The sequence below is a fragment of the Leuresthes tenuis genome, unplaced genomic scaffold, assembly GCF_036924035.1.
Source record: "Leuresthes tenuis unplaced genomic scaffold, fLeuTen1.0.hap1 SCAF_11, whole genome shotgun sequence".
NCBI lineage: Eukaryota > Metazoa > Chordata > Actinopteri > Atheriniformes > Atherinopsidae > Leuresthes > Leuresthes tenuis.
Window position 1 is genome coordinate 16,687,885 of NW_027325365.1, and position 14,654 is coordinate 16,702,538.

General features: G+C 40.2%; 1 protein-coding gene across 1 annotated transcript in view; it reads left to right on the forward strand.

Annotated features, from left to right (window-relative positions):
* Positions 1-11,449, forward strand: part of spock1 (SPARC (osteonectin), cwcv and kazal like domains proteoglycan 1) — a 104,419-nt gene extending 92,970 nt beyond the window's left edge. The window contains exons 7-11 of the mRNA XM_072395781.1: positions 3,370-3,489; positions 3,800-4,021; positions 7,404-7,466; positions 8,029-8,166; positions 10,043-11,449. Of these exons, the coding sequence (XP_072251882.1) occupies positions 3,370-3,489; positions 3,800-4,021; positions 7,404-7,466; positions 8,029-8,166; positions 10,043-10,242 (743 nt within the window). The 3' untranslated portion in view covers positions 10,243-11,449. The remainder of the gene's footprint in view (positions 1-3,369; positions 3,490-3,799; positions 4,022-7,403; positions 7,467-8,028; positions 8,167-10,042) is intronic.
* Positions 11,450-14,654: the final 3,205 nt, after the last annotated feature.

Sequence of the window (14,654 nt, forward strand, 5' to 3'; positions counted from 1 at the left end):
AATAAACAGAAACCAAGCGACTCTGAATGATTGAAGTAGCAAACTTCTTAGAGTTATCCTCCTCTTTGTTTTTTACTGTACAACAGTTATACCTGACTGGTTGTTACCATGGTGAACTGCTAGGAATTTTTCTCACCAGTTGCACCAATTGCATTTCTTATCAGTGCTGCACCTTGAATCCCTATGAAAATTCCTAATTTGGAAATGACCAAAAAGATGATTACTGATGAGTAAGTTCCCTTCCTTAACAACGTGAAAAGTAACTGCAACTATCCTTTAACAATAATAATACGACAAAGGTTTTAAAAAAGCAGAGATTGCAACCTAGGCAGGTTTAGGACAACTGATACAATTCATAACAAGGAGCTGATTCAACATCGTGATTTTTTTTAAACTGGCATAAATGCAACACGTGGAGAATGCGTTAAAACAAACCTAATGTTGCACTGCTACGTCTTATTTGCTTTTATTGTAAAATGACATAATAGACCATTTTACTACAGTGTGTTGTGTCTAATAGTGTGTGAATGTTTTCAGCTTCTCCTCTTTGACTCAGCGCCCTCCAAAAGGGCCCTTTACACAGACAGTGGAGTCAACTCTGTCTGAAACAATTTCAGTCACACAGAGAACAAAAGATAAAGGGGTCCAGAGAGACTCTGTCTGGTTCAAAGTGTAAAGTCCAACAGACTTCACTACAGAAGAAGTGAGGGAGGAAGTAATAGAGTCAGGGGAAGGGAAAGGTTAAATAAGAGGAGAGGGGCAGAGGCAGTGTACTGTATATAACTTAAATTACTTATATCTGGGTCTGTTGGTGGGGTGGGCAAGGAGGAATGGTAAATGAAGCATTCAAAGCAATTAAAGTGAGAGAAATAGGAGAGTGGGACTTATCAAAATGGTTTTTTTAAGTCGAGGGCAGAAACTGGATTAGGTACGGCCAGGTGGGATAAGCGGTTAGGAACTAATACACTGACAGAGTTGGAGAAGGGAAAGAAACTGGACAATAATAAGCAACAATAAATAGAGTGGAATAAGCTAGAATTCCTAAAAAGGCAACGAATGACCATTAAATCAACAGATTCAAAGCTGATGAGGAGATTTAATTAAAAACGTGTGGATGATGTGATGAGATGAGATGTGAGTGTAAAAACGTGCAACATGCCACCAACTGTCGTTCTGCCTGTGGGAGCGTTTTAAAACGGAGGTAAAGCTAGATAATGTTGTTTTGTTTTTTTTTCTTTGTTCCCTGCTCCAAAGCGGGGAAATGAAGAGCACTCTGAAATGTGAAATGTTATCTGTAGGGTCCTGTAGGATTATAACAGACACACACACACAAACTCACATACACAGTCAGCCCACCTTGTAATTCCTTGGGTAATGTCACACAGATAGCCAGCAAGATAAATGTTACCTGTCCTCTGCTCCAGCTCCCTTGTGTTACCTCAGGCATCCACTGTTTTATGGAAGCACACACATACTATTCCAAAATGTTGCTGAGAAATACTGTGTATATGTGCCTTCTACTGTGTATGCATATTTGGGCAAAAAAAAACACACAAAACCTCGTAACGAGTGAGATGACAACATATCAGCCCTTCGTGGAAATACCTGCTTTTAAAATTTCTCTTCGGTGTGTGTGCTTTAATGTGCGCGACATGCTCCTGTGTGTAGCGTGTATGTATCTTGTTTGATGTCATGCTGCAGCATCTTGATCCACTTACAGTGTGATGTGATTCAGGTTCTTCACACAGCATCCAGTCAGCTCTGTTCTTGTCTGTTAGCGTAAATACCTGCATGTTATTGTGTGTGTTTGCCTGAGTCTGTATGAGCCAGAGGGAGAATCTGAATGATATTTGCCTCTTTTCTCTTCATTTTTAAATTATTTTTTTTTAAAAAGCATCCATGAATGAGATGTCATTGTCAGGATAATATTTTTCCCATTTGTGTTTAGGCATTCATCTTTAAACTCTGCAAATCTTTGCATGTTTCACAGCAAACTGCAAAAAGTCTGTAATAAAAATGCTGCATGAATTCTACCAACCCCCCCCTCCCACCCTTTGCATTGTGCTGCATGACAAACTCGGAGCGCCTGGATTGACAGGCTCAGTGCAAGGTGGAAAATGACTTTTGCCCTCAGGGCACATTTATAAAACCCTAAAAAGAAACAGAATGAGAAAAAATATTGCAGTCACATGTGGAAGAGACGAAGATTGACAGACAGACTTAGAGGGAGGCAGGAAGAGGCACTGCTCGAGGTGCAGGCAGACCCTGTCAGTCCAACAAGACTGAATGATTGACGATTTTTCTATCCTCTGGCTTATATCTTGAAATTAGAGGATCAATTAATGCATTGTTCGTTTGGTGATCTGTACAGACACAATGACAGAGAAGAATCAACATGATCGGTAGTGTTGGTGCTTTTTTTTCTGGTTAAATAGAGTTTAATGGAGTGATTGGGCTTACAAATACAAATGCATAGATTTATCGAAAGAAAATTCCACAATCAAGGGGTCTCTTGCTGCAGGACACCCATTTATTCTTAGTATATAAACGCTATGTCCGACCAAGCGTCAGTGAGAACAAAGATGTTTTTGCAAACGTGTCCTCAGCAGCAACAGCACTATAACAACACACTAAACATACGGATACTAGGAAAAGCATGAAAAAAATGACAAATGAAATGAAGATGTCTTAATAAGACAATAAATGAAGAGAAAAATGCCACCAGTCACAAATACCAAGATTAAAGAAAATCAATCAAAATTAAATACGTTTAAATTTTTCCCCTTTAAAGTCAAATAAACTTAGATTGAATTGATTTAGTGAGATCCGCTTCTTTAATTTTAAGTGATTTTGAAGTTGGTTACATGCAGAAGGAGCAGGATTATTGCATGGAGAGTTCTGGGAACAAACCACAGCAATTGCATCCTAATTTATTTCACTTACTGTTTGTTTTACTTTTAATGGCAAAATGACATTGGTCTCAAAAAGACCTTCGTCTATTTGTGTTTAGTGTGTTTGACTGTGAGACTTTTAAATCATTCATTTAAATGGGAAATGGGCAGAAATGACAGCATGCGAGGAAACCACTGTGTGTGTGTGCAGTGTATTTGCATATGTATATGTCAGATGAGGTTCCTATGGTAACCATGTGGCGACAGCAGCGCCTGAAAATGTGTTATCACACACTGTGTTTGCCAAAGTATAGAGGAAGAATGAGCAAAACAATTCAAAGAAAACAAAGTAAAAGTACACAAAAGAGATTAAATGAAAGTTTGAAGAGCAAGAACAAACTTTTTTCACTAATGTGAGCCGCAGATTGACGGGCTTCTCCTCTTCTCGTTATTTCATATTTACGTGTTTTATGTGCAGGTTGCACTGATGCAGAGCTCCACAGTCTGGCTGCCAGACTGAAGGACTGGTTTGGAGTTCTCCACCTCGATGCCAACAGAGATTTCAAATCCTCTGACAGCTTTGACTCCACGACTGGACGTGAGTACTTCCCTCCACGATATGCGTGCGTCTGTCTATGTATGGATGTGTATTTCAAATCCATTCTTGAACACACACACTTCCCAGTCCTCGTGAGGGCTGTCATTGTTGTTGACAGTGACCCTGCTCTGTTCTCTGTGATGTCAACATGTCTGAGCACATCTCAGCTCTGCTAGTGACAACGCTCACACACACTCAAATCGCAGTGTGCTACTGAGAAGGAATAAAAAATGTAACTGACCCGGACGTGTTCTGGTGTCTCTAAAACTTTTTCTTTTTTTTTTCCTTCTCCTTCTCTTTTCTTCACTAGACTTTGATACCAGCATCTTGCCCATTTGTAAGGACTCGCTGGGCTGGATGTTCAACAAGCTCGACATGAACTTTGACCTCCTGCTGGACCAATCAGAGCTGAGTGCCATCTACTTGGACAAGTACGAGTTGTGCATGAAGCCTCTCTTCAACTCCTGTGACTCCTTCAAGGACGGCAAGCTTTCTAACAACGAGTGGTGCTACTGCTTCCAGAAGCCTGAAGGTGAGGGAGAGATAGAACAGATACAGGGATAAAAATTGTGTTTTTTTGTGTTTTCATCAATGTTATAAGAATGTTATACATTTTTAAAAGTATTACATTAAGAAAGGAGGTTGTAAAATGTGAAATTTGAAAAATCTTCAGGTTTGCTCACTTGAAGATGTTTTTGCCTTTTTTGAAGAAGAGTTAAAGTACAGTGGAGAATATGTAAACATTCTGATGTAACCATAATTTCACTCATGGGAATGATCACTTAAAAAAAAACCCAGCTCCATTTATTTATATAGAACAAACGCAGTCTCTAGTTGCTGGCATGAAATAATAATTCCAATGCGCCTAAGGAACTAAACCTAAGGACTTCTTTACATTTTTGTCTCATACATTGTAAAGATGACCACTTTAGTTCTATTTTCCTATTTTCTGAGCTTTTTGTGCCTAGTTAGAGACCTTCTTGGTTTTATAACAGCCATGCGTAAAGCTTTGCCGATTATAGCTTTTATTGACCTCTTGCACAGTCGTATGTGCCAAAAGTGCGGGCTTTGCTGCTGGCAGTTGGTGCACTTTGGTGTTGTTTCAGCTGGTCATACTCTTCTCAGTCTTTTTTTTTTACCTAGTTAATACTTACAGAGCAGCTGTGTTCATCTTCCAGCGGGTCCAATCACTACAAGCATTTCATGAATCCTTCAACAGAGGAGCTTTTGAGACTCCCAGATGGCACAGCCCTCATAGAAGAAGACTGCTGAAACACATTGAAAAGATCATGAGTTTAGCAGGAAACTGTGAAACCTTCCGAAATTGTTTTTAACTTCTATTAACTTCTACTGCTATTCCGGCAGTCTAGCTTTGTAACACAGCAACACTTGTTTAAAAGATAACTGGAGGAATTCAGGTGTGCCTCAAATGTAAGTATAAACAGTTGTGGCAATGTGTTGATTTCATAGTTTGTTAAAATTTTATTATGAGGGAATATTTACTAGAAAAATTTGAAAAAAATTTGCTTGACAGTAAGGAGAATTATATGATACTTGGGGAAAAAAATCTAATTATTGTGTTTGTCTGGCTAAAACTGAACTTTTAAAATGCATTTAAACATGTAAGTCCATAATGCATCCAGATCATGCAGATCCTGCATGTATGGACTCAACTAGACTCAAATGGGATGAGACGCTCTGCACATGCTCCAAAGTTCCATGTTTTTGTTAAATCAGTAAAGCATAAGTTGATATTTATACATCCAAATTCCCAAAAAATCTACTGCCATTCATGTATTTGTCTGTTTCTAATGCAAGATGGCTAAACACAACAGAAATGGAAATTTATAATCAGCCCATTAAGACTACATGTCTTCTTGTTATCACTTGACGCATTTCCAGGCTGTCTCTCTGCTCGCAGCCGCTGTGTCATCTGACAAAATTAGCAGTGAAGTAACTTAAAGACAATGTCTGTACAGGAAATTACTCTCTCCTTACATGTATGATGATCTCCCGCAAAGTAAGTTAGAAGAAGCGGAATGTCTTGAATGTTTTTCCACACTGGCCTAATGCACAGAAATACTTCAGTCAATAAGCTTATTCTGCACCGGTGCAAGTAAACTGGTACAAGGACATATATGGAAACACAGCCTGTAAAACAATGAAAATAAATGGACTGTATTGGTATAGTGCTTTTCTAGTCAATCTGACCACTCAAAGCACTTTCACGCTACCCTGATCACACAATCATACAGCACACTACACAGTGCTTTCTGTTTTAATCATTCACACACATTCATACACCGGTAGACAACGTAGGGTTCAGTGTTCAGCCCATGGACACTTTGACACGTGGCCCAGAGAAACCTGGACTTGAGCCACCAACCCTGTGATTGGCAGGCGACTGCTCCTCCTCCTGAGCTACAGTCGTCAGATAGACAAAGTGCTCCTCTAATCAGGGACGATTGCAGAAAGAACCTTAAGGTCTTAAGAGGATTGCACAGAATCTCTTAAAAGATGTTCTTCATTAAGGAAACTTGATGGGACATTTACTGCATAGTAAGAGTTTTATAGCAATAAAACTCTTGCTTCCACAGAGTCTTTATATCCTTGCACTCATGCTTGGAATGACTGTTTGCTTTGCTTTAACTAGGCTCATCTCAAGAAAGTAGTTCACAGATCATTTTAAAGATGGTAGAAGAAATTACAGAAGAAAAAACAAGAAAACGAAATCCCTTCTTTTATGCTCACAATCAAAAATTAACTGGATATAGAGTGAATTTTCTGTAAATAACTGTTATTCAAGTTTTAATGAGCACTTGAATCCTGACGAGTGTGCCGTGAGTCACTACGCACACAGTTGGAAAGCCAAAAGCATCTGTATCTCTTTCTTCTCTTGTGTAGACAGGACCTCTCCACGGTGTTCAGCAGGAAGGTGAAGACGGCTGAGCATCAGTCAATGACATGGCGCACCATTGACTTGTGGACATTACCGATAACTTAGGGGAAAATTCTTGTGGCATAAAACCCTAGAGCGATCATTAACTGCAAATCGGCTAAAAGAGCACAGCCTCAGAAAGTAGGTCTGACTCTAAGCAGTCAAACAAATCCTAAATGGTGTGTTGTTCGAATCTATATTCCAAACTCAAGTGTATCCCAATGGTTCTCCTGCTCAGAGAACTCTGAGAGAGTTAATTTCCTTTATTTATGGCCACTCACTAAAGATGTAGTTAGTGGATACCTGTGAAACTAACCACAGATTCTCAGCCAAGGCAAAAAGAAGCAATAAAACAATTATCCCTCTTCTCCATGCATTCATCTTTCAGTTAAAGGGAAATCTTTAAATTTATTTTAGATGTCTTCACCTCCTAATAGTGATGCAAATGTTGGCTATTGAGCTGTGCTAATATGACTGCATCCTCAGTTTAGCCTTATTCCAATGTTATCAAGCCATTAAGAGCTGATGCAAGAAACACAGTATGTGTAACCCTGCTTAGAGGGAACCTCAGATCTTACTGGCTTTGTCACAATGATCACCCAAAGAAAAAGACCAAAGTTGGGAGACGTTCAAAGTTACTTTAGGATTCAAGGTCCTGTGGCAGCAATGTTGCATTAATTGTAACTGATGGGTAAAACAAGTGCGTGGTGCTTAAAGGTAATGATGGGCTGAGGAGGGTATTTAATAGATGCAGACAAAGACTGTAAATATTCTGTGAGTGCTTGTAGATTGCTCATTTAGGAGGATTGATGAAGGTAAGTAAAGAAATGGTGGCTGAGATAAGAAATCATTATGCTACAGAGTGACTGTAGTATGCTAAGACAGAGAGAGAGAGAGAGCTGGTTCAGTTTCCAGCTGTATGGAGGAGAGAAAAAGCTGCTTTAATGAGCCCACTATGTATCTTCTCTTGTTACAGGACTGCCTTGTCAAACTGAGAAGAGCAGGATCCAGAATCAGAGTCGAAGAAAGAGCCTCATAGGTCAGTGTGAAGAAGTGTCAGCTGTCAGTCACTCTCTCATTTTGAAGCTCTTGGGTGATAACAGACATGTACTGGCAGCTCTCTTCAATATCTTGAAATGGGAAAAGGGAATGATAGACTTTAAAACCCCACTGTAACGCACATCCAGGCATTTTTGGACACTAGTCACCTGTTCCCAGCAGGCAGATTGGGCAGAGCTCCAGCTCACATTGAAACAGCTTGAAAAATGAGCTGGGACTGGGTCAAATGAAGGTAACAGAAAAAAAAGTGTGCGTGTGTTTGTGAGCGGGTTTGTGTGTTATTGAGAGTGACTGCTTCCTCTTAAGCAGGATGTATGGTTGTTGTCCTGCAACCTTCACAGCAGTAATTGACTGTTGATCTCGCTCTGTGAATACACAAGAACTTTGGTTGTAGCTTCAGGGCATGTGCATGTTACTTCTGCTGATCAGAGATCAGATTATATGTCCCATTTTTTATCGACATAATGCTCTTAACCTTTCCTAAACTCTTTTCCTCCTTTTCTTTATTCTCTTGCTTTCCATCTTCCTCACTTTGTCTCCAGGCTCTTACATTCCGCGCTGTACAGAGGAGGGCTACTACAAACCAACCCAGTGTCACGGCAGCACTGGCCAGTGTTGGTGTGTGGACAAATACGGCAACGAAATTGCTGGCTCCAGAAAACAGGGCAACCCCAACTGCGGTGAGACCACACACAACAGAACAACACATGCACACATCAAGTTTTTTGGAGCAGAACAACAGACTTTGTTGTGTCGTGTTTTCCCCACTGGCTCTCATTTACCTCACTGTCACTCAGTGTTAGTGTTTTTATCCAGACGAGCAACTGGATGTCTGTCTTTTTTCTGACTTTGCAATCTGTTAAAGATGAAACAAATTGTGGAGTTTCTCACAAAAACTAACTTACCATTGACACACAGTGAGTGGATTTTGCAGATTTGCTGTACTTTTCCATTCAGTAAATCTCTCCGTCTGCCTTTTTCTTTAGCAGTCTCTACAGATCACGTATTATTTAAGAAATGCATACTATTGGGCATGCCTCTGGAGCCAGGATTGCGGGCTCTGATATGTCTGATTCCATCTGCTTCGGATAGCCTGCTTAGGTAGATTTGATAAAACACCTTCCATTTGAAATTCAAGTAGAAGTGTTTGCCCACTTGTCAGCAGACAGCAATGTCAGACGAAATATGTTGGAAAAATGAATTTATAGCAGGGGCTGAGTCGTACCTTGAGGAAGAAAGTAATCAAAACCTGCAGTCAAATATTGCATTTCAACAGAAATATGGGTAGTGGTGTGGTTTGACATATCAAAATCATGTTTTACAAGGCAGCTGCAGAAATTCAAAGGAAATAACAAAAATGTCAACAGCAGCACTTTGCTGCAAGTCAGTTGTTAAGAGATTTCACTGTGAAAAAATGGACAATAATAAGCAAGAAAAAATACAGGTCGATTTACTGATTACCGATCAAACGGTAAACTCACAGGCACAGCTTACAGCTCACTGCAATGCCAGTCTCATCTAAAGCAGCTTACAGTATTGATATGGTGTCCAGCCACCACTGTCTCACACACACACACACACACACCCCCACGCAAAACAGCAGTCCTTTGTCTCTTGTCTAACAAGCTCATCTAACTCTGTCAGAATAGCCTCAGGCTGGAGCACCTTGGGGTTTTCCCTTTTCCCCACATTTCACCACAACTCACCACTCAATAGCTCAAACACAAGGACATCTAAATGTGCCACTCAACCATAGTACATTTGTACACATGTGCAAGTGGCCAATTTTCAATTTAACTCTAAAGGTTTTCTGTATTCATGTCCCCAAAAATGCAATAGCTTGGTATAATATCTCCTGTTCTCAATATGATTACAGTTGCTCCAGTATTCAGCGACCATTTGTCAGAAACCACTGAAGCGAGTGAGCTGACAAGCAACCCCTTGGCTCGTCACTGTGTTTGGACAGTGGAAAAATGAACAGGACGCTGTTCACCCCCTCTTTTGTTTTGCTGATTATTGTCCGAATAGGAGCAGAATGCACTGGTCGGTCATTCAGTTGATTTATAACTATTGACTCCTAAAGAATTTACAGCCTTGGTAGTGGCTTATGCATACTGGGACGAGGAGCTAAATGCTAACACATTTTAGGCCTTGTTCTGAATGACAGTTCAAATCTGTATTTGGCAGGTTGCTTCTAGACTGATTTTGTAAAGTCTAGATGGCAAAAAGTTAACATTAAATACGATTTTTGCAAATCAGATTCGAATCACATTTGTTGGTGCTCAGAAATGTGATTATAACAGAATTTCATCTTTGTGTGGATGCAAAAGCTGCTCCAATTAAATTTTAATTAAGTGTTTGTTGCGAAACTCCCAGTTTGGCTCTAAACAACAACATCAAATCCAGGGAAATGGCAGCGTACATTTCTGCTCTGCAGAAATCCCTCTGTGCTGAGGCATAATTCTAAATGTCTGAATCTATCCTGCCGTTCTTGACTCAAGGATAGTTTTAAGTTTCTAATACGTTTGTCTGTGTTTATGGTAAATTTATCTGCAGACGAGGACCAGGAGACATCAGGGGATTTTGGCAGCGGTGGCGCAGTCATTCTCCTCGATGACCAGGAAGACGAGCCATCGCAGAGCGGACGGAGTGGGCGGCAGAAGAAGAGACGGGGCCGGATCCACCCCCGAGGAACCATAGAGGATGACGAGGATGAGGAAGAGGACAAGGATGATGAAATCGGCTACATTTGGTAGCTCTGCTCCATTTTACTTTGCCATCATCTGACCATGAAACTCCGTAAACTCGGCACAGATCTGAAGCCATTCCAATGTCTCTTCCTCCAGTTATCTTGGCAGCAATCCATCTTTTGGCTCCTGAACCTGCTCTTGTAATCCCCGCCCCTCATCTAAATCTCTCTCTTCAGTGAACCTCATACAAACTTGCTCAGTTTCAAGTGTTCTGCTCTTTCTTCAGACAGAAAAAAGGACAGCCTGTTAGATTTCTGCTCAATCTGTCCACTTCCTGCTACTACTCTACTCTCCCCAAAACCTTCAATCTTGAACACCTTCAAACATTGACAACCCTCTATTATCTCTTCTGCTCCCTTTATATCTGTCCTCTCTTTCTTTCCTTTTGCTGAATGTCCATAACAGTGTCTCTGGTTAGTCTGTGAGCCCAGCTGCATTAGCTTGATGTATTGGATGTAAATATGATTCCTCGAAGGAGGCTTGATTGTGGATTCTCTTTCCCGTTGATCCATCAGAGGTTCTTATGTTTTGTGTCCCACCATCAAGCTCCTTCCAGTGTTCAACCATGTCTCTATAGAATGCTGCCACAGTTTCAGGCTCTGAGATGCTCCCTCTCCCTGTAATTCCATGGAGAATTGTAAATTTACTAATTGTTGATCTTGAATGTCCCAGAAAGCCCAGGAAGCACTGAAATTAATGATGTATTGTCGTTGTTGTTGCATGTTTCTCATCGTGTATCTGTAAAAGAGAGATTTACCTGGCCAGGTCCAGCTCTATGCATCTCAAATCAGAAAGTGATGCCTATTTGGCTGCTACAATACATGTTGCTATGTTGATGCTGTCTAGTGTCCTTTTGGTTCTTCTCCCAATCTCAGGAGGTAGCAAGTTGCATTGCAGAGAGATAGCAGGGTAGTCAAGCTAATTGCATGGCCTACAGTGCAAATCTGTGGCATCCCAGCCAGCTGTTCTTTTGCTAATTGGTCGGTAAAGCTGCTGAGGCCTTTTGACTGTGCACGGACACTAGAGGAGGAAGCTGCTCCTGAGCTGGGAGGACATATGACGTCAAGCAGAGACAAGACTCTGCTCTGCCTTTCGACATTGGATATGTTCAGTGATTTGAAATTGAGATCTTTACCATGTCAACTACGTGAACTTTTATTTGTAACTTTGAAAATTTAAGTAAAGTGGCACTTTGAGTGTCTTTTGAACCTTACAGGTCTGTGTCCCCTTGTCTCTTGTTCTCTCAATGAACTACTTTCAGCCCAAGCCTCACACATTTCATCTCATTTCACCAATCTCATAATAAGAATATGATGAATGACAAAACACCCCTTGTGAAGCAAGGAACCACAAACACATTCACACTGGTTTCTCTTTTTTTGGTATTTCTTTCTGCAGAATGGATTTCTATGCGGTAGATCATTTCTGACCTTTTCCAACCTTGAGAAAGCAGCATCCTCTGTTAGAAGCAGACATAAATGGTAGCAGTGAAAAGAATGCTCTTATCAATGCCTTTGAGAAAGGAGAATCACAACGCTCACAGCGACTAAAAAGAACATAAAAACTTAATGGGTGTTTTTGTAGTATCACTGGCTAATGGGACAGCTGACCCTACGAGCTTGAAATAGCCTGTTCAGCACTTTGAAAGCACACTGTACCAACAATCAGAGGCTAAAAGGACAACTGAATCTTCTGGCTTGGAAAAGCCTATTCAGCAGTCCACAACAGACACTGTCAGACAGAACAGACAACTGACTTAACAATGTGCATTAATTATTCATGGAGCTGTGAAGGGTGTTCTCTCATCAGTTCTGGGACCCTGGCTAGTGTATTATCTTGTTGTGTCATCAGGCTTCTTGATAAATGTTTTCAGGAAAATGGCTCATTCTTTAACTTTTCAAGCAGGACATCTGCACATTTGTCCTGCTTTCTTTTTTAGAAGTATAACACAGCATATCACACCGTATTGGATTCATTTTTTTTTTAAAAAAACATTTTTTTAAACTTGTGACAATTTAAGAATAAATAAATAGATCAATTAGATTAATTAATTATTTAAAAAAAATCTGAAATAAAGTATTTGCAAATCTCATAAATCAACATTTTATTGAAATTGAAAGTGAGACGTTTTATTATTTCATGCAGGATATTAGCTTAAATTTAATGGTAGCAAAATGTCTCAAAGTTTGAAACAGGGCCGTGTTTACCAATGTGTAGCATCCCTCCTTCTTTAACAATGGTCTGTAAATGTCTGATAACTGAAGGGACCAGTTGCTGGACCTTTGGGAGGGGAATGTTGTCACAATCTTGTCTGATGTAGGATTCTAGCTGCTCAACAGCTGACTGGTGAAATAACTGGGCTGCCCAGACTCTTCTACTGTGAAGCCAAGCTGCTGTGATAGATGCAGCATACAGTTTAACACTGTCTTGCTGAAAAATGCATGGCCATGCTTAAAAAAATATATACTGGATGGGAGGATGCCCAAATTGCCAGTTAAATAGATACTAATACCCACCCCCATATACAAGAAGAGATACAGGTTTAAGACCTTAGCACTGTTAACAAGCTTATCTACACGATAACGCTTTAACCTGCATTTATGGACAGCATAGTGAACTGTGTTGACAGACAATGATTTTTAAAAGTGTTCCAGTTCCCATGCAGTGGGTACGTAGAATCATGACTGTGGTTAATGCTGTGCCATGAGGGTGCCTGAAAATCATGGGCATAGAGTATTGATTTCTGCTGTGTCCCTTGTGCACAGAGATTTCTCAATATTCTCTGTCTCCTCTGATGATAATATGGACAGCAGAGGAATAATCAAAGTTTAAATTGAGGTGCACTATTTTGAAATTGCTCCAAAATATTTTTGCCAGTTGCTGAACCTCTTGCCCATCTTTACCTCTAAGAGACACTGCCTCTCTAAGGTGCTCTTTTTATACCCAATCATGTCACTGACCTGTGAAAAATGTTGCTACCACTTTTTTAGTACCACTCACTTTTCCAGCCTATTGTTGCCCCCGGGTAAAACAGCTTGGCTGACTCTATCTAAATGTCTGTAGTAGATCACTAACTCTTGTAGCTTTCAGATCAGTGGAAACAATAGTAGGAAGTCACATTAATATTTCAGACAAGGTATCACGAGGTCAGGAAAAAACAACAGACACATTCAAATAATCCCATATTGTGCAATCATATATTTCACCTGATGGCAGTTCATTTGGTAACATATCTATTATTCAGTGTTAATTTTCTACCCCTGATGTCCTCACACACAAACACAGACAGTCTATTTTCCACCAATCTCCCTCTAACGTTCCTGGACTGAGTTTCATCCTCATCACAGTGAGGGCAGTGTGTGGTTAGTTTTGTCCTCAGGGCACTTCAGTGTTTCATTTCTCTATTACTTGCTTCTTTATTTTCCACAGATGTCCTCCCTGCTGGGTGGATCCCCCCACTGACCAATGGTATCCATGGAGACTGATGATGCTTGCAAGTCGGGCTCAGTGTAATTGGTTGTGATTTTTGCAACAATAGAAGTTTGTTTTCTTCTCTTGATTATTATTGTCCTTTAAGATGCATGTGTGTTTTTACCCTTATTCAGTTTTATAGAGTTTTTCGAGTTAGCTACTGAGCTTTAAACATGATGGCATATTAATGTTTTGAAGGTCTGGCTTAATCGATTATCTCAATCAATTTCCTTTTTTAAGTCTTGGCAGAAAATTTACTTTTTTTTTCATAATGGTAAAATATTCCTTTAATCCACAATGTTGCAATTTACAAGAGATGCTGAATTCATCATTTGACAGATCAATAGATTGTATTAAGAAACCAAAAACAACTTCAGACTCGTCACTGATCACTGGCTATCATATTTGTTGCATGTTATACTGCAGAAGACTTGTGCTGTCTGTTTTGATTTTGGTAAAACTGACACAAAGTAAATGCAAGTTTAGCCCCTTGTAGTACCATTTAAGGAAGGTACTAATGACTTTGTTTTGTATGCTTATCTCTTTGGTGTTTCATACTTAAAGTTACATTAATGACAGTATCAGTGGTCATGCACTGTCCTGATCCATGCCTTACCCTGAACAATGGCTCTCCTTCTCTGGCTCAGATATTTAGCTATCATGTACAGATGCAGAGTGTCTTCTACAACTTTAAGATGTTGACCAGTTAAGTCCAGTACCAAAGCAGAAAAACCAAGACGAGCTGCAAATGGAGTCTGGCCATGTGCTCAGACTGCCACTTTGCAGGCAAAAAGTCCAAGTGGCCCTCCAAAAGTCATCAAGGTTCAGAGCACCCCTCATTTTCCCAGGTATTTTCATTCTAGCTGTGTGATAACTGATTTAGACTTGCGGCCCCAGGGGAGAGCAATTAACTACGTGTCAGGATGGAAACCCACCTGTGCTCCAGA